The following is a 23,527-nucleotide window of genomic DNA, read 5'->3' as shown; positions in this document are numbered from 1 at the left end:
CCCTGGGACAGGAGGGAACTGGCCTCCGAATGATGATTGCTGGAACTCTGAGATTTGGAAAGGGGTGTGTGTGTCTCTTCCGTGCTGTGTCTCTGGGTGTATGTGTGTGGGTGTGTATGTGTGTCTGTGTCTTTCTGTATGTGTGTGTCTCTGTGTGTGTGTGTCTGTGTGTCTGTTGTATGTGAGTATGTGTGTTTGTGTCTGTGTGTGTGTGTGTGTGTGTCTGTCTCGTGTGTGAGTTTTTGTGTTTGTGTCTGTGTGTGTGTGTCTCTATGTATGTGTGTCTGTATGTCTGTGTGTGTGTGTATATATGTGTAGGTGGGTGTGTCTTTGTGTGTGTGTGTGTGTGTCTGTGTGTCTGTGTGTCTGTGTGTGTGTGTGTTGTGTGTTTACATGGTCCTGGAGACCAGAAGTTGCCTCGTGGTCAGTGGGCTGGACCGCTCTCCACACCTGTTTTAGTGTAACGCGTTGGGGTTCTTGCTCGAGGATGAGCGAACCGGGGCTCAGTGCCCTCATCCATCCCTTCCTCTTTCCTGCTCTGGGTTGTTCTGGCTGAGTTTTTGCTCGCATGAGGAAGTTCTTCACCTGCACGATAGTGGTCGACCTTAGGATGATGGTGCCCAGGAACTGGAAGAGCATTCCCTCATGTGCTGACCTTACACCGGGGGAGAAGGCTTTGTTCAGGGCCAGGAGGACTTAGTTTTAACGAAGTGGGTCCCAGAGCTACCGGAGGAAGGTCTGGGGCTTAGAATCCAAGTTGCTGAAGAGGGGGAGAGGAAGGGGCTGGGAGCCTCTGTCTGTGAGGTGCTGACAATGACCAGTTCCACCCGGGTGCCCTGCAGCTAACCCAGGGCTAAGAGCCAGCTGGGCACAGGGTATGGGTGGCACCCATTCAACTGGCCAGCACCCTGATATCCTCATTGTTAAACATTTTATAATTCTTTCCCTTTCTTTCTTCCTGTTTCTTTCCTTCCTTCCTTCCTTTGCTTTCTTTTTTTCTCTCTTTTGTCTTTCGGGCCACACCTATGACACACGGAAGTTCCAGGCTAGGGGTCACATTGGAGCTGCAGCCGCATCTGCGACCTACACCACAGCTAGAGCCATGCAGGATCCCTAACCCACTGAGCGAGGCCAGGGATAGAACCCATGTCATCATGGATACTAGTCGGGTTCTTAACCCATGGAGCCATGATGGGAACTCCTCTTTGTTAAATACTTTTAATGTCACCTCCCCCGCCCCCACCACACACATTGTGTCCAAATGACTCCCGAGTGGAAGCAGGCCTGGCTCCAGCACCGGGTGACACAGAAGGTCCTGGCTGCTCAGGCCAAGGGAGACAGCAGTTTCAGCACCAACTCCCCACCAAGCACTGCCGCGATAGAAGGTGAAGCCTGGGTCCTCCTACCTCAGAGCTCAGGCGAATGTGGGTTTTTCTCCCACAACTACAGACGCTGCTCCTGAGATCTTAGGAAAGGCCTATGTCGCCCTGCCAGGGGGGCCAGCTCCTGAGGGCCCCCCGAGGGGGAGCAGGCAGTGGGTGGGCTGCTGAGCAGTGGCTACAGCTGCTGTAATAGAGCAGGATTCGGCGAGCACCACCAGGAGAGAGAGGGCCTGGGACCGGGGTCAGCTGATGCAGGATTAGTGCTCGGCTGGGGTTTATCTAGGATTTTCTGGTGCCTGCTGTGAGGAGAACATCCTGAGGCGGGCAGTGAAGTGAGTGGGGCCGGCATCTCGTTCCCTTGTGCCCAGAGTCCTGTCACCCCAGAGCCCCCCTCCCAATGCCAGCCCTTCTCCCCACCAACAGACGCCATCCCCCCTCCTCCAAAGTGCCCCTTGCTCACCGGGGCGGCTGAGGAAAGCTTCTACGAGGAAATAACTGGATGTGTCCCACTCCCCTCTGCTCTGTCCCCACCTCCCTAAACCATTGCCCTTTTATAAGAGGATCCTGGAAAAAGCAGTGCCCTAACTCCAGGGGGACAGATGATCCTCCAGGTGAGGCAACATTTCCTGCCAGGTAATGGAAAACATCTTTTTTTTTTTTTTTTTTTTTAAACAGGAGGAATGAGGAATTCCCATTGTGGCACAGCGAAAATGAATCTAAGTACCATGAAGTTGAGGGTTCGATCCCTGGCCTCACTCAGTGGGTTAAGGATCTGGCATTGCAGTGAGCTGTGGTGGAGGTCGCAGATGTGGCTCAGATCTGGTGTTGCTGTGGTTGTGGTGTAGGCCAGCAGCTGTAGCTTCGATTAGACTCCCTAGACTGGGAGCCTCCATATGCCGAGGGTGCAGCCCTAAAAAGCAGAAATAAATAAATAAATAAATAAATAAATAAATAAATAAATAAAAAATTTTGGACCAATACTCAAAGTCCCCTCAATAAAATAAATAAATAAATAAATAAATAAAAATAAATAAACAGGAGGCATCGAAATGTAACCTATTAACCTCTGTCCTGTGTTTATCCGTGCAGGTACTATTGACCAGGCATGCGGCCAAAGAACTTTGATCCTCAGCCCCCAAGGTCATTTTTGGCCCCCATCTGCTGACTCTTCCCCTAAAGTGTGTTTAATTCAGGGAAGGAAGCTGGGGGTAGAGCCTGTGTTTCACCCTTTGTTTCTCCTGTACCTCTGGAAGGGAATGGGAAGGGAGGAGGGAGAGTGGGAGGTGAGTGCTTGGCAGGTTCACCCTGTGGGGGTCAAGTTCACCCTGTGTGGGGTCTGTGGGGCGGGGGCCATGGGGCCTCAGAGCCAGGAGGTTTGGCAGGCTTCTCTGCATGACGGCTGGCGGCTGGCGCATGCTTGTGTTCTAGTTCCCAAGAAATGCAGGCATCATCCCCTCCCTCCCTACTTTTTAATTGCATTATATAAGCATGATAACAGATGTCAAAAGTTAGAAATTCCGGGAGTTCCCATTGTGGCTCAGTGGACTAAGAACCCGACTAGTATTGAAGACGATGAGGGTTCAATCCCTGGCCTCGATCCGTGAGTTAAGGATCTGGCATTGCCAGAAACTGCAGTGTAGGTCATAGCTGTGGCTCGATCAGGTGTGGCTGTGGCTATGGTGTCCCTGCAGCTCAGATCTGACCCCTAGCCAGGGAACATCCATATGCCACAGGTGTGGCCATAAAAAGAAAAAAAAATTTAGAAGCTCACAGAAAACTCTAAGAAACAGGAGCTGACTAATACCCATGAGAACACAGGTTCAATCTCTGGCCTTGCTCAGTGGGTTAAGGATCTGGTGTTGAGCTGTGGTGTAGGTCACAGATGCAGCCCAGATCCTGCGTTGTTGTGGCTGTGGTGTACGCCGGCAGCTGTAGCTCTGATTCCACACCTAGCCTGGGAACCTCCATATGCCATGGGTGTGGCACTAAAAAGAAAAAAAAAAAAAACAAAAAAACAACTAAGAAACAAAGATAATAACAGCACAGAAATGTAATAATAATAACAACCACAAAGCGATAACAGCTGAGAAGCAAGTTATCTGGCCCTGGAAGGAGACAAAGGATCTGCCTCTTCTCTGGCCTGTGATTCCAGGCTGAGCTTCCCTGCATCCCTCCCTCTCTTTCTTTCACAGAGAGCTCCTCCAGCAACACAAGCCCATGACAGTGACTGCGGCAGGGAAAGGCACCAAGGACTCCGGAGGATGGCCCCTCCCTCTACAGGACCAGCGCATATGGGGGCTGCTGTGTCCAATCCAATTTATTTACCAGTTAAGTGGGGGGTTGTATATGATCGATGGAGGGCAGAAGTTGTGTAGCACACGTTCCCCAGGAACCTCTCCAAGTATCTGCAAAGTTTAAAGAAACAAAAGAAAAAAGGACGTTCAAGTGTGAGTCTGGTCCCGGACTTCCCCCGCTTCCCCATACTTGCTCCTCGCCCAAGGCAGGCCCTCCTAACTGCCTCTGAGGTCTAGGGTGTTCCACTGGCCATCCAGCAACAAGCCTGGATGCCTGAGCATCCCGAGTCCAAGGCCACGGGAGAGCCAAGGCTGGGAGTGGGCAGGGGCCCAGGGCACATCCTGCCTGAGATAGGAAAGCAGGCCAAGCAGTGCAGAGGCAGAGCTCCACAGAGCACGGTGCTGATGCAAACCTTTTATTTATGTATTTGCCTTTTTGCCTTTTTAGGGCTGCACCCACAGCATATGGAGGTTCCCAGGCTAGGGGTCTAATCGGAGCTGTAGCCGTCGGCCTATGCCACAGCCACAGCAACTTGGGACCTGAGCCACGTCTGGGGCTTACACCACAGCTCATGGCAACACCGGATCCTTAAACCACTGAGCAAGGCCAGGGATCATACACTCATCCTCATGGTTCCTAGCTGGATTCGTTAACCACTGAGCCACAAGGGGAACTTCCAAAATCTTTGTTTTAGCTGACATCCCACTGGTGTAGGTTCACTGCTCCTGTGAGGCCAGGATGAGCCCAGCATTCCTCTTCATGGGGACAATGCTGCCTAAGCTTGTCCACCAGGAGAGGGAGGGGCCTGATTTGGAAACTCTCCCTTGACGATCTCAATTATCACGCTCGGTCTCTTTCTCCTCTGCTTCTGATGACTGAACTAGATTGACACTAGTTAATAGCCCCCACTGTGCCGTAACATGCCCTTCAGCACCGTCTTACACCAAACAGTGGACAGGCAAACAGACCACTCCCTGGTAGTGCCAACGCCTGGTGAACCTGCTTCCTGAGCCTACCATTCTCAACCACACTCTGCGGCCTGAGCTGTCAATACCCCCCTTCCCCACCTAGCCCACCTTGCCCAGCCTCTAACATCCCCACCTCGCCCAGCCGCTAACATCCCAGAGTCACACTTCAGCCACCGAGCACAGGAGGCCACGTGGCCGGGAACACTGGCCGTCCTTGGGAGTGACCAGGGGACATCCCTCATCCTGCAGATTTCCTTTTATCTGGGTATCTCCTTCACCCAGGGACTTCCTCCTCCGCTTCCCCTGCTCCCCACCCTGCCCTTGGCAAACCCTTTTAGTCTTTCCCCCTTCACGCACCAAAGTAGGGAACAACTTAAAGAGGAACAAAACCGGGAAAATACGGAGGAAGTATTTGGGCACAGGGACTGATTTATTGGGATTTATGGGCTGAAAGAGAAATTGCCTCTCACTCTTCCACTCTGCTCACCTTGCCAGTGTGGAAGAGAAACAGAAGGCAGCTAGCTGGGTCCAGATTCTAATTCCAAGTCCTTGATTTTCCTTTTAAGGGTACCATAAAGAATCCTATTTCTCCCCCGACCCAGTCTTCTCCCACTAACCTTTTCTCTCCTTTGCCCCTCCCCATGGACTCCCCAAATCCCACTGCTTCTCCCCAGAAGGAATCCCCAGAAGGTTGATTGCTCTATGGCCTCTTGGCCCAAGGCTTCCTCCAGCTGAGGCTTCTGGCTCTAACAGAATCCCCGACACCTTGCTTCCTTTTAAATCTGTCTCCAGCACAGCGATGTGCACCTGCTCAGGAGCTCTTCATCTTTGTTCCTGACTCACCCCCACGGAGCAATGAGTCCCACGGTCTCAGGTTCACAGCCCGCTCCCCATGGCGGATGCCAGCCTTGTTTCTATCAAGTCGAGGGGAGCTTCTGATCATGAGTAGATCAGGTAAACACGCTACCTCTTTTTTTTTTTTTTTTTTTTTTTTTCAGATTCAAGATTGAAGGACATGCCCCTCTCCCAGCTTTGGTCTTTCCTGGACAAAGGGTCCCAAGACTTTTACTTGGTCCTCGAGGTACAGACTCCCCACGTCTGACCATTTCAGAAGCTACGAACCCTCTCTGGCCTGTTTACTCTCTCAGAACTGCATCTGTTACCCAGAGGAAAAGCCCCAAGCCACCAGCCCTCCAAAATTTCACTCCCCACCTTTAGACCAGATGCCGGGCATACTTCCGGCGATACAGCTCATCCACTCGCTCCAGGTACCAGGTGCCTGGGAAAAGGCTGTTTGGGTCACCAGGTGGTGTGAAATTCACTGTGGAAAGAGAAGAGGCAACACTCACAAGAGCTCTATGGGCCTGGGGGGAGGGAAAATGGTAACAGGGATGCCTAGAGCCTCACGAGACGCTTCCCTGGCTGAGCGGCAAGGGGCTTGGAAGTCACCTGGTCTACACCCAAGAGAGCACCAGGCCAGCAGAAGAGCCAGAAGCCACTCTCCGAGAGAGAGCTAGTACCTAAGACTTGCCTACTGAATTTTTGTTAAAGGAATACGATGCCCTTCCTCCTTGGAGCTCTTCCTGAGTCCTTCTACCAGTGGTACCTCACAGCATCCTGTTTTCTAGTAGACTCTTCCTTCCTAGCCTGAGGCTTTCCAACTCCGATTCATTGTAGTATTTCAGAGGTTTGTCAGTTAACGTTTATCGCAGGGGCCCTGTTTTTACCTGTCTTCTTTGCTTTAACCAGATGCAGATAAGATCAATGATTACAGTGTCCAGGTTTGCTGGAACAGTCCCATTTCCATACGCTCAAGTCTTCTTTTTGGATCACAGTGCAAACCATGTGTCCCAAGTTTTTCTTGAAAAAATACGGTTACCCCAGTTTTAAAATCACCGTATCTGGTCTCTGCAGTCCTAACTTTAGTTCTGGTGAGCTTTCGCTTCGTTGCTTTTGAGGGCAATAGTTTATTTCATATTTGGCCAGGAAAGGGACCAATGGGAAGGAGATGGTAATCTTTGTTGATAACTCACTTACCACTAATCAGTTCACTAACCTGCTTGGAAGTCTTGCAAAGTTGGTATGATTTTAGAAATGAGACAACTGAGTAAAGTTCAATCATTTTCCCAAAGATGATGAGTGCCATGGGTCCGTTTAGACTTGGATTTCTAGGTCCAAAGTCTGGGAGTTTTCTTTTCTCTCCTGCTTTTCCTTTCTTTTTATGGCCACATGGGCCACATATAGAAGTTCCCAGGCTAGGGGTCGAATCGGACCTGCAGCTGCTGGACCATAGCCAGAGCAATGTCAGGTCTAAGTAGAAGCTGCCACTTACTCCTCAGCTCAAGGCAACACTGGGTCCTTAATCCCACCGAGCGAGGCCAGGGGTTAAACCCACATCCTCACGGAGACCGTGTTGGGTGACCCCCTGAGCCACAACAGTATCTCTGAAAGTCTGGGCTTGTCCAGCCCTTACACGGCATTTTCAAAGACCATACATGCGGTTTCCATGGGACTTCAATGTCCAATATCCCATCTTGGGTGGTGAGCGACAGTCTACTGGGAGTCACGTGCTGCCTCCTGCCTCTTCCCAACTCTGCCCTCTGCGTCCCCACCCAGTTTCCCCTGCTTTGCCCCTAACAGATCTTCCCCAATCATATCTCATGGAAGTCAGCATTCTCACTCCTCTATACTCTGGACGTCTAAGGAATTTCATCTACTGGCATAGCATCTGAGAAAACTTGCCTTCCCCTCCTCTCTCTCTCCGTTTTTCTTACCCTTGTGGTAGTATTGTTCTCTTTGGTTCATTATTTCCGTGAACTCCTCAGGGGAGACACGCTTCCGGGAGGCGAGACGTTCTGGCAGGTCTGACACACTGGATACCAGCTTCTCCAGGGGGGAGCCTGGGGGGCAACAGCAAAATCCTTCCATTCGTTTCACTGTCATTATCCCTGTAACCAAGCATGGTCCCAGGAGAGCCAGGCTCTGTGGGAGTTTCTACCCCAGGGAAAAGCGCTCTGTGTGTGGCTTGAAATGTCAAGAAATGATAAAGATCAGCAAACATACTATAGGGAAACAGGCAGGCAGATACACTCATTTAGTCAAGGTGTATCCCATTTAGTGCTTAGATGTATGTCCTTGATCACATCAATCATAAAATAATCAACAAATGTTTATGTCTCTTTAACCAGTTGCAGCCAAACCGCCATCACCTCTTGCCTAGACTACCGCCTGGGCAATCTGGCTATTCTCCCCATAGACACCTTTGGTCTTCATTAATCTTTAAGCCTCTAAGTAGTAGCCAGGGAAGTGCTTTAAACACATAAACGGACAAACTTACTCCATTGTTTAAACCTCTTCAGGGCTTTCCTTTGCTCTTAATTTCAACATAATTCTGTTAAGAGAGGAGCTTCAGTAGTGATGAGGCAGAAACTGGTTTCTTTTCTTTCTTTCTTCCTTCCTTCCTTCCTTCCTTCCTTCCTTTCTTTCTTTCTTTCTTTCTTTCTTTCTTTCTTTCTTTCTTTCTTTCTTTCTTTCTAGTCTTTTTAGGCCCACTCCTGTGGCATATGAAGGTTCCCAGGTTGTGGTCTAAATGGAGCTGTAGCTGTCAGCCTACACCACAGCCACAGCAACACCAGATCTGAGCCGCATCTGCAACCTATAACACAGCTCACAGCAACACTGGATCCTTAACCCGCTGAGTGAGGCCAGGGATTGAACCTGCAAGCTCATGGTTCCTAGTCGGATTCGTTTCCACTGTGCCACAACAGGAACTCCTCTTTTTTTTTTTTTTTTTTTTTTTTTTAAAGGCTTCACCGTGTCATATGGAAATTCCCAGGCCAGGGACTGAATCCGAGCTGCAAGGATTGACCGTCACAGCTAAAGCAAAGCTGGATCCTTTACTCCAGTGCTCTGGGCTGAGGATAGAACTTGCACCTCCACAAGCAACCCGAGCTGCTGTAGTCATTTTTTTTTTTTTTTTTTTTTTGTTCTTGGGCCACTCCCGCAGCATAAGGAGGTTCCCAGGATAGGGGTCGAATTGGAGCTGTAGCCACCAGCCTACGCCAGAGCCACAGCAATGCAGGATCCGAGCCGCATCTGCAACCTATACCACAGTTCACGGCAACGCCGGATCCTTAACCCACTGAGCAAGGCCAGGGATGGAACCTTCAACCTCACGGTTCCTAGTCAGATTCGTTAACTACTGAGCCACGACGGGAACTCCCTGTGGTCAGATTTTTATCCTTCTGTGTCACAGTGGGAACTCCAGAATGGTTTCTTTTATCAGGTGACCCTCGCCAAAAGTGCCTGATAGGAAGACTGGACTCACCCGGAGAAGCATCCTGGGACACTCGAAGTGAATAGAAACTTGCTGCCAAGCCAGAGCCATAAGAGAAGGCACCAATCCTGGAACCAGCCAAGTCTTGGGCAGAGCACCTGCAGGGAAAGAAATCAAAACCCAAAAACACATCAGTATTATATTCTGCACTGCAAATAAACCAGTTTAGTCAACCCTCTCGCAGCTAGAAATAGGTTCTGGGCACTCCACACAACGAGGGGCTTTTGGAAGACCCTGGGTGTAGGCCCAGAAGAGGGAACACTTGCCAAGAGGAGAGCAGCTAAAATCTGAGATGCTGAAGTCACCATGAGCAAAACAGATTTTCCAGGATGTAAAGAGAACTGCTCCCCACTCACGAAGACAAGATGAAGTCAATGAGCTCTGAAGGTACCTCCAAGTGGAGGTCAGACCACTGGACTCACCTTAAGATGCCCATGTTGACTGTCATGGCTTCAGCAGTTCTAACTTTTAAATTATCTCCTCATTATTAGTAATTTGAGCAAATCGTATCAGATACACACACACACACACACACACACACATATTTCTTATATGCATGCACTATGGTACAAGCATTTTCTTGTAAAATACACAAGATAAAATACTTATAAAAACAAAAACTGACATTTGGGCACCTGCTGAACATTGCTGTTTTACTTGCTCTAGGCATTTACTATTCATCAAAACCTGAGAAAATAGGTTGGGAAAAATACGGCACATAAAGGTTAAGTATTTTTTTCAAGGTCAAAGCTAATGAGTGGCAAGGAGATTTGAACACAAGCTGTGGACTCTAAAGCTAGACTCTCTTGACCACCACGCTTTATTAAGTACAGAGATTTTAAATGGATGAGATAAATGTGAGCATAAAAATTCTACTATTTTCTTGCTGCATCCAAACAGATCTTGCAGTAGATCATACATGCACTCCACTTTGGAGACCACTGTTAGCAAATACCGATAGTAAACCTGCCTACACATATGCTTTTTGTGTGTGTGTGTCTTTTGGGGGCTCCACTGGTGGCACATGGAAGTTCCTAGGCTAGGGGTCAAATCAGAGCTACAGCTGCTGGCCTACGCCACAGCCACAGCAACGCCAGATCCGAGCTGCTTCTGTGACCCACACCACAGCTCACCACAACGCCAGATCCTTAACCCACTGAGGGAGGCCAGGGATTGACCCCTGTCCTCATGGATACCAGTCGGGTTTGTTACCACTGAGCTGCAGTGGGAACTCCCTACACATTTACTTTTGAAGCTTTTTTTTTTTTTTTTCATTTTCCTTCCTTCCTTCTTTCTTCCTTTTTGGAAAACATTCTGAGCCAGAAGAGGAACGAAACTTGGTTGACCCCGCCCCCAGACCAGAGGCCAAGGGTCCAAGGAGGTGGGGCCGGAGCAATACTCACTGGGACAGAAGTGAGGCCAGGCATCCATACAGGGATGAGGTGTACATATTCCCGTTGTGCAGGGAGAGGTAGAGGGAGGGCTTGGTTTTCTTGTTGAACAAGTCCAGAGAGGCCTTTTGAAATGCCTTTTCTATGTCTTTATTTGCGTAGGTGTCTTCCAGCTTTTGTCCCCTGCGAGGCAGCCAGAGGAACAGATGGGATGAGAAGCCGCACTGGGGAAGGAAGGCAGCAAGGGGAAAAGCACAATGGCCACGGGACAAGAAGACTTTGGGGCATGTGTTTTTAGTACAGAACGTTAGGAAACACAGAAAACACAAAGGAAAACCGTCACAAATAATTTTACTAGTCAGAGAGAGCCCTTAGGGTATAATTGTCTTAGAATCCACCCTTATGGAGTTCCTGTCGTGGCGCAGTGGTTAACGAATCTGACTAGGAACCATGAGGTTGCGGGTTCAGTCCCTGTCCTTGCTCAGTGGGTTAAGGTTCCGGCGTTGCCGTGAGCTGTGGTGTAGGTTGTAGACTCGGCTCGGATCCAGTGTTGCTGTGGCTCTGGTGTAGGCTGGTGGCTGCAGCTCCGATTCAACCCCTAGCCTGGGAACCTTCATGTGCCGTGGGCGTGGCCCAAGAAATAGCAAAAAAAAAGACAAAAAAAAAAAAAAAAAGAATCCACCCTTACTTTTTTTGGGGGGGGGGGGCCACACCCATGGCATGTGGAGGTTCCTGGGCCAGGAATCTGGGCCACAGCTGTGACCTATGCCACAGCTGCCGCAACACAGGACCCTTAACCCACTGCGCTGGGCTGGGGATTGATTTTTTTGTTTGTTTCTTTTTGGTTTTTTTGTCTTCTTAGGGCTGCACCCACAGCATATGGAGGTTCCCAGGCTAGGGGTCCAATCAGATCTGTAGCCGCTGGCCTACACCAGAGCCACAGCAATGCAGGATCCGAGCCCTGTCAATGACCCACAGCACAGCTCATGGCAATGCCAGATCCTTAACCCACTGGGCGAGGCCAGGGATCGAACCTGCGTCCTCATGGATGCCAGTCAGGTTCGTTAACCGCTGAGCCACGACAGGAACTCCTGGGCTGGGGATTGAACCTCCACCTCAGCAGCGACTGAACTGCTACAGAGACAATGCCAGAACCTTAACCTGCTGTGCCACAGTGGGAACTCCTCCATCCCTACTTTTATAATGTTTCATGCAAGATAACATCATGCTGGACATTCAGTTTCGCATGCTTTCTTCCTGAACTAACTTTCTCTATGACACTAAATCATCTTCTTTAACATTTTTTAAAAGGCTGCCAAATAGACCAGGGTAGGATGTACCTTACGTTAACCAGTCTCCCCATTTCTGTCCTCACTACATGTTCTTTTTCATTCAGGACACAAACTTCTTTTTAAATTAAACATTTTTTGGTGTAATTTTAAAGGCTTCTGTCCATTTGCAGTTATTATAAAACACTGTTTATATTCCCTGTATTGTACCATATATCCTTGTAGATTATTTTATACCTAATAATTTGTACCTCTTAATCCCCGACCCTTGTATTGGCCCTCCCCCTTCCCGCTCCCTGCTGGTAACCACTAGTTTGTTTTCTCTGTGACTTTGCTTCTTCTTCTTCTCTCTTTCTTTCTTTTCATTTCTTTTCTTTTTTTTGGTTATATTCCCTAGTTTGTTGTATTTTTTTTTTTAGATTCCACATATCAGTGATATTATACAATATTTGTCTTTCTCCGACTTATTTCACTTAGCATAGTGCCCTCCAAGTCCACCCATGTTGTGGCAAATAGCAAAATCTTGTCCTTTTTATGGCTGGGTAGCATTCCATTGTGTGTCACACACACACACACACACACACACACACACACACACACACACACATATATGTGTTATATATATAATATCTTCTGTATCCTTTCATTTGTTGCTGACACGTAGGTTGCTTCCATGTCTTGGCCATTGTACATAATGCTGTTCTGAACACTGGGGAGCATGTATCTTTTCAAATTAGTGGTCCTGGGTTTTTTGGATACATACTCAGGAATGGAATTGCTGGGCCATAACGGTAGTTCTCATTTTTGCTTTTTGAGGAACAGCTACATGTTCTTTTAAACAGGTGAAATTACTGAGCCAAAAGTTATGCCTCTCTTTAAGAGTCTTATTTTGTGTTTTCCTATCACTCTCCCAAAACTTTGTATCAATTTACCCATCCACTACTGCTCATTTTCCCATAGACTCAATTTTGGGTATTCAAATTTTTAAAAGACTGTATCAAGAGAACAATAGCTTGTTTATATTTGTTACCAGTGGGCATGCAGATCTAAAAATATGATTATGTGCATTTCTTCCTTGAGGAAATTTCTTGTCCAAATCCTCTGTTCAGTTTTCTACCTAGTGTGTGGATCTTATTATTGATGAGTCTTTCGTATATTAAAGATAGTAAACCATTATCTTTGGTATGTGTTATAATGTTTTCCTGGGGGCGGGTCTTAGAAGTCGTGTTTGTGCTAATTTTGGCATCTTAGTTAGTGGCGGGGTGAGCAGCAGTAGTAAGAATAAGGGCAGATGCTGGTAGAACACTCCAAAACTGGAACAGATACCAAGAAGGAAGGGGAAGATTCCTTTTCCCGTGAGAACCCTTTGGACTGGGGATTCTTCCTTAAATGTCTTGGGGTATTGTTATCAAGAAACAGCATTCTTCCCGCTATTGCCATCTAAGGGGGCTGAGCTGGAACTATTCCTATTTTATAGAGGGGGCTTTTGAGGCAACAAGAAGCCAATGGCAATGAATGAGACCAGACACTCCCCAAGTTGCTATCCTGTATTTGCCTCTAGGTGTTTCTTCCTGTACAAACCGTGAGCCCCTCGAGGCAGAGGTCGTGGAGACACATTCACTTTTGCGTCCCTAGAATTTCGTATGTTGCCTGACATAGCTGATGTTCATAAAGTACTTATTGGCTGAATGATTTATTTCTTTTCTTTTCTTTTTATTATTGTTATTTGTTTGTCTTTTTGTCTTTTTAGGGCCACACCCGTGGCATATGGAGGTCCCCAGGCTAGGGGTCTAATCCCGGAGCTACAGCTACCGGCCTACGCCACAGCCACAGCCACGCCAGATCTGAGCTGCGTCTGTGACCTACACCACAGCTCACAGCAACACCAGATCCGTAACCCACTGAGCGAGGCCAGGGATCGAACCCGCAACCTCATGGTTCCTAGTCGGATTCGTTTCTGCTGCTATTGGCTGAATGATTTAGTCATAGTCTCTTTCCCCTTTTTCTTATTCTCTGAAGTTTCTCATGGTCACCTGGTGCTGGCAGGGTCCCTGTGCTCCCTGAACCTATGCAGACAATAACTCACTAACCTGCGTAAGGACCTGCTGTCCTTTCTACAGTGTTGTGGACACTTGATTTTTTCACCCCAGGAGTGCATGCTGGTCCAGCTCCAGACTTGATGAAGCCGCCTCCTTTTCACCCTCATGAGCCTCCCGGCTCCTTGTGAAGAGGACTCACCTGAAGGCCTCCAGCCCCTTGTAGAGGCTGGACTGGGTGTCGCTGTCGGCCAACAGGAAGTCACTGAACATCAGGCGAGCCAAGGATTTCTGGACCAACTTGCAGAAGGGTGTGTGGAAGATCATAAACTGTAAATCGTCGAGAGTGAAATGTCGCTCGATGCCAGCTGGAGGAGGAAGCGTAAAAGCAAGCATGTGGCGTGAGCCGCTTGGACCTACTCTGCAAGATCCACCTGTGCTGAGGCCTCCCAGAGAACGAGCTCCTACCGCCGGCAAAAGCGTAGAGGTTTGCTCACTCATTTTACAAGCATTTCATTTGTTTATTTGTTTGTTGTTATGGCTGCACCTGTGCCATGTGGAAGTTTCTGGGCCAGAGACTGAATATGAGCTGCAGCTGCAACCAACACGGGATCCTTTAACCCAGTCGAGAAATCAAACCAGCACCTCTGCACCAACCCGAGCCACTGCAGTTGGATTCTTAACCCACTGCACCACGGTGGGAACTCCTACAAGCATTTTGCTAAGCACCCTATTCATAAAGAAAGAAGGGAAGGAAATTTTTTTTTGCTCTCTATGACAGGTAATTCCTCAAATCAACCTGATACTCTATTATTTTCTCTATTTTCCAAAAAAAGTCTCCAAAATATGAAGCTAACCTGTGTTCAAAGTCATCCAGCCTGTTTGGCTGGCTTTGGACTTAGAGTTTTGTTTGTTTGTTTGTTTTTTTAAGGGCCGCACACATGGCAAACAAAATTTCCCAGGCTAGGGGTTGAATCGGTGCTGCAGCTGCCCTACCTACGCCACAGCCATAGCCACACAGGATCCAAGCCATGTCTGTGAGCTACACCACAGCTCACAGCAACACCAGATCCTCAACCCACTGTGCGAGGCTAGGGATTGAACTCGCGTGTCCTCACAGATGCTAGTTAGATTCGTTTCCGCTGAACCACAACGGGAACTGTTTTGCTGTTTCTGACTCTACACTCCAGATTCTCTCTCAGGTGGAAGAGAAGGGCCAGGTATCATCCGCCCTTGGGAAAGTTTAAAATTTGGTGCTGAGATCCAAAGCAGCATCCACCAAATTCCACATGATAATAAGGAGTGCAATTAGAGAATTCAGAGGACACAAGAGCCATTAGCCAAGAGTAATTTTAGAGAGTGTGGGTAGAAGCAGAGAGATCCACATCTACTCCTTCCCCATGGGGTGGCCAGTATCCCACCCAGGGCACAAGGAGTGACTCCATGGGCTACCCTATCTATGCTCAGCCATGCCTTTTCCCACACTGGCTTTCTCAGGCACCCCCCCTGGGTGTGGCTGAACATGTAGGAACTCTTTTTATTTTATTTTTTGAAGTAGGTCGGTTTCTCTGTATTTTTTAAAAGATTTGTTTCTCTTCTTTTTAATTTTTTTTATATTAGAGTTGATTTACAATGTTCTGGCAATCCGTACATATTTTTTAGCAGAAATGTCCAGAAATTAAAAGTGAAACTCAAGTCAACCTATAACACTACCATGCAGAGGGGGAAAAAAAAATCACTGATAATACTTATTGAAAATATAAGTGAGAATTTTCAACATCAACAAGATTTCAACAGGGGGCAAACTATAAACCAAGAGTCAAATCACTCCTGACTTCAACAGAAACTAGTCCTAGATTCCATAGGACATGGTGGGTCTGATCCACCCAGAACCTCCCCAGGGGGCTGACACCCACTGGCTTTGGCTTTGGCCTTGGGTTGTTTAAGTTCTTTCATTTTGTTCAAGTCAGAGGCCATTTCACACTTGACTGTGGATGACTTCCAATGGACCTTTAGTATAGACCCAGGGAAGGGTGTAAGAAGGAGACATGAAACAATTCTCTTGAGATCGTTTGCAGAGGAGAAAAAAGTGTCCTTGTCTTAAGCATTTAGGACATGCTGTTGGCCTCATGTCATTAGAGTCCCCACCTTCTGCCCCCTGGGCCCCATACCTTGCTTCCACTGCTTCTCGATCTTTTGACGGTATAATGTGTAGCATCGGTCCAGGGCCCGAAGGTAGCACTGGATGGAGAGCTTCCCATCCACCAGTGGGTACTCAGAAGTGGCATTTGGCTTGTAGAAGTCATACGCATTCTCCATGTGGGTTCCTCTAAGCCCTGGCAAAGCACACAGAGAGGTTCAGGGACAACTCCGCCCATGTTGAGCAGAGACGGTGGGGAGACCTTGAGCGAACAGTCTCCTGGTCTTTATCTGTCTAACGCCCAAGCCCACGGAACATCCCTCGTGGGTCCCAAGGCAGTTGATTAGATTGTCGCTTTTATATAAATGAGATTTAGGTTTCCATTTCCACACCAACATGGGCTTGAAAAAATCTGTAATAGACACCAAAATCTCAAAGGAGAGCTCTTGCTTTATAGCCAATGATCTTTTTTCATCTTCAGTTGTGCGTTTCCCTCCCAAAGGGTCCCCAGCAGCAGCATCAATGCTGCCCATTGCACACATCGTTATCCCGCTGTGTCATGGTGCTGACCCCTCTCTCCCCCTCCTCCCTGTCCTCCGCTCCCCAGTCCAGTCTCTTGAAGGCAGCCGTATCATCCTCAAACTCAAACTTCAGCCCTGATGGGGATATGTCCATTTGGGGTCATTTGGCTCTGCCATGCACAGCTTCCCAGAACGGTAGCCCCTCTTTACTACAAACCTCTCTCCAAGGCCAGAGGGGCCTCAGGCCCAACCAGCATGGCCACGGCTCCAGCCCCGCCTGTGGGGCGGGAGTTTCCCCTGGGGTAGACAGCGATGTCTCCACAGACCACTACCGCATAGCGACCTGTAGTGAGAGACGAGAGAGAATTATTACCACTACTAGCTCTCACGTAGACCGAAAGCCTCCTGAGTGCCAGGCACAATTGTAGGTGCTGGTCTTGGATTGGTGAAGCAAGAAAGAAATTCCTGCCCCGTGGAACTCACGTTCTAGGGAAACTTCTCATGACACTTTTGAAATGCAATGTCAACACTCAGTGTCCCGTGACTCTGGGGGTAAAATCCTCATTTATTCAGAATGCAGTTTCTGAATTCAATGAAAAATTTATCAACTGGCACTTCTGAGGGATCTGAGGTTTGTACTGATCACCTGACAGCACTTTACAGTTCTATAGGGGAAATTCCCTTCGAATCACAGAAAGCCAAGGGCTAAGGAGGGACATTCATGCAGCAAATACTAGATGAACACTAGTCATCCTCAGACAATCCTAAAAACAACCCAGTGAGGCGGGTAACATCCACACTGACAGAGGAAAACACTGCCTGCCAGAGAATTCAAGTAATTTGTCTAAGGTCACCCACCTAGTGAATATGGAATTTTGTCTTCAAACCAAGTTCTGACTGGATCCTGAACCACGTGCTTTCAATAATCTGGTACTCCTGGTCTCGTGAGGAGTGTTTATGTTGAGTAAGCCCATTTAAGGAAGATGATCCACAGGGACCAGAAGCAGAACCAGAACCACCTCCTTCCATCTGAGGGTCCCTGGGAGGATGGTTGGCCAGGTCCGAAGCAGAGATCACATCTATACTCGCCCTGTCTGGTCCTGGCAATTGGCATTAGGCTCAAGCTTAAATATGCTTTTTGTCTTAATGCAGACTATCAATTCACATCCTAAAGGTCTGTTTAAAAATTTTTTCCCATCAAGACACCATTTTAAGGAAGGATGCATTTGCAGCCCTCTGCTGGGGAATACCCAACCACTCCGCAGAATAGACTCATTTGAAATGACGTGCTTGGGCGTTCCCTTCGTGGTCAGTGGTTAAGGAATCTGACTAGGATCCATGAGGATTCGGGTTTGATCCCTGGCTTCTCTTAGTGGGTTAAGGACCTGACATTGCCATGAGCTGTGGTGTAGGTCGCAGACGCAGCTCAGATCTGGCATTGCTGTGGCTGTGGCTGTGGTGTAGGCTGGTGGCTATAGCTCTGATTCCACCTTTAGCCTAGGAACTTCCAGATGCCATGGATGAGGCCCTAAAAAGCAAAAACAAAAACAAAAACAAAAACACCCCCAACTTTTAAAAAAATCATTTGCTGCCCAACACACCTCATAACACTTCTCCCTGCATTTATTTTCGTTTTCTTTGTTTTTTTTTTTTTTTTTCATTTCTTTTCTTTTCATTCTTGGCCACACCCATGGCATGCAGAAGTTCCCAAGTCAAGGAGGGCACCTACACCACAGGAGTGACAATGCCGGATCCTCAGCCAGTGAGCCATTAGGGAACCCACTGGCATCGATTTTTGACAGAGCTAGGTTTCTAACTCTCACCTTGTACTATTTCCCTTGGATCTTTTCTTGCCATCACAACAGAGGTTCTCCCTCTAATACAGCATCGAGGGAAGATTATACATAAGATACAGGGTAATGTGAATTTGTGAAGCAAAAAGCAATTTCCTAGGTAACAGGCAAGAGAGAGAGAGAGTAGAAACACTCTCTGGGTCTGTTTTCACAAGGGCGTTTTCTCCTCAACACCTAAACTTGTTTAAATCTTTTTTTTTTTTTTTCTTCCTTTTAAGGCTTGCATCTCCAGGCATTCCTGGGCCAGGGGTCAAATCAGACCTGCAGCTGCCAGCCTACACCACAGCCACAGCAGCGCCGGATCCGAGCAGCATTTGTAACCTACACCACAGCTTGTGGAAAGGCCAGATCCTTACCCCACTGAGCAAGGCCAGGGATCAAACCCACATCCTGACAGAGACTATGTCCGGTTCTTAACTCACTGAGCCACAACAGGAACTCCCTGAATTTGGTTTGAAGTCTTCTTCCTGTTACACAGCCCCTGTAAGACTTCAGGTCGTCTATTTTCTCATCTGTGAACGAGGCTGCTGTAATGAATGGGTATGTGAACACGCCACCTGGTTAACGGCATAAAGCTATACACGCCTGAGCGGTTACTACCACCATTACCTCCCTGGATGAACCCCACGCCCCCACCCCCGGGAACAGAGAAGCAAAACAGAGGATTCAGCCTCCAAAACGGTGCCTTTCTTATGCAAAGCCCCTGGCAGTTCATACCATCCCAGGCGCTGGACTCCACCCAGTTGGCAGCGTTGAAGAGGGAGGCTGTGCCACCATAGCAGGCATTGGTGGTATCTATGCCCTCGATGTCAGTGTTGCCTGAGTCCTGGAAGAGCTCCATGAGCACGGTTTTGACAGACTTGGACTTGTCAATGATGGTCTCAGTGCCCACTTCCAGCCAGCCCACAGAGTCCCATGGGAGCTGCGTGCGTTCCATCAGCCGCTGCACCACCGTCAGGCACAAGGAGTTGATGTCCTCCTGGACGGAGCAGAAGCCCATGTGGGTCTGGCCCAAGCCCACTGTGTACCTCCCTGCCTCCACATTGTCAAACTTCTCCAGGTCTGTTTGGTCCACATATTGGGCTGGGAAATAGACCTCCAGGGCAAGGATGCCCACATCCTTTGGCCAAGTATCCGCTTTGGCCACGGGGACGGCAGGGACTGTAGAAAACCTGTATTAGACATAACAACCAGAATCCCATGATGGTCTCAAAAGACAATATGGCAATCATTTCATTTGGTAAAGTACATTTTGAAGATAGCAGATGAATACGAATTTAGGATTGAATTTATACTTTTTATCTTTTTTGATGTCCCTTTAGCATTTTCATAGCTAAATAGGAACAAGTAAAGCCTTTAGGAATACAGAAGGCAGAGAGGGTACTTCTAAAGCTGGGGAAGGAAAAAACGGGGAAAGAAGAGAAAAGGGAAGAGATAAACTCTTTCTTTCCCGGACCCGTCACCTCTCTTCAACCCTGCCTGCTAATACCCCTGGACAAGATCTGGAGCTTCTCTCTCTAGCTACAAGTTAGGAACTCACCGCACCCAGCTTCTGTCTGTTCCCAGTGAGAGCACCTGAAAGCTGGTGACATTGGTGATATTCTTAACTTTACAGATGGGGAAAGCAAGGCACACCGTGCTCAGGTGATGTGCTTGGAGTGACTTCTGACTTGGTCACGTGTTCAAAATATTCTATCCTCTCACTGCGTTGGGTGCCAGTCCAATGTGTAACACACAAGTGCCAGCAAATTCCTTGGACGGGCATCTGGCGGCAGAATTCCTGATCATGGAAAGTGACGGGGTGGCTCTGCAGACTTATAAATTTAGCTCCAAGCCATGGAAACAACCCAAATGTCCATCAACAGATGATTGGATTCAGAAGATGTGGTATATATACACAATGGAATATTACTCAGCCATAAAAAAGCATGACATAATGCCATTGGCAGCAACATGGATGGAACTAGAGAATCTCATCCTGAGTGAAAGGAGCCAGAAAGTCAAAGACAAATACCATATGATATCACTTATAACTGGAATCTAATATCCAGCACAAATGAATATCTCCTCAGAAAAGAAAATCATGGACTTGGAGCTGCCTGATGGGAGGGATCGGGAGCTTGGACTTATCAGACACAACTTAGAATAGATATACAAGGAGATCCTGCTGAGTAGCATTGAGAACTTTGTCTAGATACTCATGTTGCAACAGAACAAAGGGTGGGGGAAAAATGTAATTGTAATGTATACATGTAAGGATAACTTGATCCCCTTGCTGTATGGTGGGAAAAAAAAAAATTTAGCTCCAAGCCACATGAATTGTAGCTCAGATCGAACAAATCCATCTGTTGTCCTCAGGATTCTGGGCTTCTGATAACCCCTGTTTTCCCATCACAAAGGTCACTTTGAAGCACCGGGGTGAGGCAAAAGCGGATCATGTGATCACAAGATAGTGGGACCAAGTGAGAAGTGTGTATCCATATCTGACCAAAGGATGGAAGTTAAGTTTTCTGCCTTATTTATTTGGTGCCACTCAAGTAACTGGAGTTTATACTCTCAAATATTTGCTGGAGGAGCTTCCCCCATACCTAGGAGCTAATGGCTACCAGAGCTTGGTCCTGGGCTGGGCTGGGCTGGGCTTTCCCTCAGCCTCGCTTTCCTTTTGTCTTCTCTGAGCTCACTCCATCCCTCTCTTTCCAGTTAGACATCTCAGGTCCCAAGGAGAGGTTTCAGGAGTCAGTCACTCGGCAATGTTTAGCCCCCTTGCTAGGGGATTCTTGTTTGGAAATGGATTTCAAAGCTTTGAAGAAAAGTTAACACGTAGAGGTTTCCAGAAACCTCGGACTGCTAGAGTGTTGCGGGTCCCTCTAATCTTGCACTTTCTCTAAAGAGTAAACACTTTATTTAATTAAAAACTGTGTTGGTTCTGGTGTTGTTGGGTTCGAGAACATGCATCCAGCTTTTTTTTTTTTACTCCATCTCACCTCCTTCTCTGTGTTTCAACCTTAGCTTTGCCGTGCCAGGCGCTGTGCCATGGAGGGCTATGGGGGTAGAGAGGGTGGGAAAAGAAAGGAGGAGCTCCAAGTTCTTGGGGAACCTCCTGGACGAGTGGGAGGAATGTGATAGGCACCCACATTTACATAACCCAGCCGAGAGTCAGAACATGAGAAAGGCCACGAGAGGGATGTTGGCAAAATCCCACTGGAGTTCAAAAGAGGCGGATCTTTCCTGTGAGAGGGAGGATCAGGAGGGGCTTCACGGAGGAGGCTGTGTTTGAGATCAAGCTTGATGGATACTTGAAGCTTCTGCTGATGGAGAATTGGAGGGGGCTGCAGGGGCAGCAGGGGGTGACTGAATAGGTGAGGACACCTGGGGCGGAGAGCAAAGGGGGGCAGGGGATAACGCATGAGACAAACAGGTGGGGAGCTGGAGGTGGAGGGCACGACACGTCCTTAATTTTAAAGACGGTGAAGTACATCCTGAGATAGGACAGGTCGCTATGGTGGATTTAGAGCTGATTGATGCACGTCGGATTCGAGGGGATAGACATACAGAGGAAAGGAGAGCTGTAGAGAAGGCATGGAGCACGGGATTAGCTGTGAGTTCACCAAAGGGGAGAAGGGAATGATGACGCCAGGTGTTTGAGCCAAGGACATCAGAAGGAAGGGTGGTGTGGTGGCTCTGAGGTAAGTCACTTGGAGGACAGCCAACAGTTGTTTATTGAAACAAGCAAAGCCACGTCAATCTCTTTCTCATAAATACAAAAACAGGTTAAATTCCAAGCTGGGAGACTTGGCCTGCCTGCAAGGGGTGGAGGAGGGTGTGGACAATGGAGGGGAGTCCAGAGGAAAAAAAGAAGGTTAAAGAGCATCACCTTGTACCCTGTACATCTACACACCCATGCTCCCTGGGTGCCAGGCAAGGGGAGACACCAGACCAAAGGGATTTTTCTAAAAATTCTTGGACTGTGGCGTAGAAACAGGAGGTAAGAAAGGGCTAGTCCTAAAGTACAGTGGATGGTTTAGGGACCCAGGGTTGCTGGTGGTAGCTGTGTTACCAACAATGCTGGGAGGCTGCAAGCCCTTGGGCCAGACTGGGCAAGTGTCTATAAGCATATTGTGTGGGCACACACACGCATGCTCACACACACACATGCTCACACACTCACACGCACACATGCTTATCCTTACATCTCATTTCTTTCTTTCATAAAGTCAGAGAGCAGAGAAAGACTTCTTAGCCTCAGTCCATTCTGAAGCTTATAGCTGTGACTTGAAGCAGCTGGTTCTAACACTGCAGTTGGCACAGAATCCTGGCGGTCTCAGCAGGGGCTGGGAATAAAAATGGGAACAGTGGTGGCAAGGAGAAGCCGGGGGCCCCGGTACTGATATTTCCACCGCTTCGTGCAGCTGGAGGAGGAGAATATGCCATTGCTGGCATTGTCAGGTCTCAGAGGTTTGGGATCCTGCGGTTCTGTGAACAGACCTGGGCTGTCTGTTTAGAGATGAGGTAAGCGAGACCTTGAGAGGTTAACTTGCTCAGCTGAGGCTGTGCACAAGCCTTGCCAACTTTTGACTGGAATTCTCCCTAGAGCAGGCTCTCTGCTCATCTTTTGCTGGTTGTGTGCCACTTCTGAGAGTGACCTGGGGGGGGGGGTGTCCCTGGGACCAACGTGACTCACCTTTGGTGGGCTGCTGGAGGCAGGAGAGGCGGCATGAAGGAAGCTTCCTGCATCGCTCTCTTCACTCGCAAGACCTGCCTCACTGGAGTCAACAGGCGCTGCATTTTCAGAGGAATAGCAGAAAGCCAGCAGTTCACAGTCTTTGGGAGAGTTGCCCCGTCGTGCCCAGGGCCAGGCTTTATAGAGCCCTGAGACTCCTGCCTCCGGAAGCCCTGCCCCTGCTTATCTATGTGAAAGGTCTCACTCAGAGCTTGGCCCAGTCAAAGAGAAACATCCCTCCAACACCTACATAGCTGCCCCATTCCTGGGCATGAGTAGGAAAAGGTGGCTTGATTCCGGCTTTCCTGAGTTCTCGCAGCAGCCCTGTGTATGCTCAGCTGCCTCAAGAGGCTGTGGTGTTCCTTCTAACACATCCCGAGTAACCCCACCTGGTCTGTCTTGGACTCTTGTCTGAGTTACTCTCCCTTGGGGGTCCAGAAAGCTGTCGAGTTAGCTGCTGGGATTTTAATGTATTCCACACAACAAGAAAAAAAAAAAATCTTTCACAACCCAAAGGAACAAGTCTTTTCGTAGTAGCTTTGTAAGTAGTTGCATGCTGGCTCATAGCAAAAGGGCTGGGTATTCGCGGGATATGG

At 48.3% G+C, this 23,527-nt stretch overlaps 1 protein-coding gene across 1 annotated transcript; it reads right to left on the bottom strand.

Annotated features, from left to right (window-relative positions):
* On the bottom strand, positions 3,682-23,043 carry HMGCS2 (3-hydroxy-3-methylglutaryl-CoA synthase 2). Its single transcript, NM_214380.2, has 10 exons — positions 22,893-23,043; positions 18,929-19,383; positions 16,576-16,701; positions 15,869-16,033; positions 13,900-14,065; positions 10,385-10,555; positions 8,973-9,079; positions 7,420-7,545; positions 5,858-5,966; positions 3,682-3,787 (listed from the first exon to the last, which is right to left on the bottom strand). Exons 1-9 carry the CDS (start codon positions 22,994-22,996, stop codon positions 5,860-5,862), a joined length of 1,527 nt encoding a protein of 508 aa, NP_999545.1. The 5' UTR covers positions 22,997-23,043; the 3' UTR covers positions 3,682-3,787; positions 5,858-5,859.

Source organism: Sus scrofa, chromosome 4 (assembly GCF_000003025.6).
Source record: "Sus scrofa isolate TJ Tabasco breed Duroc chromosome 4, Sscrofa11.1, whole genome shotgun sequence".
Classification (NCBI taxonomy): Eukaryota; Metazoa; Chordata; class Mammalia; order Artiodactyla; family Suidae; genus Sus; species Sus scrofa.
This window is presented reverse-complemented; position numbering and strand designations above follow the sequence as displayed.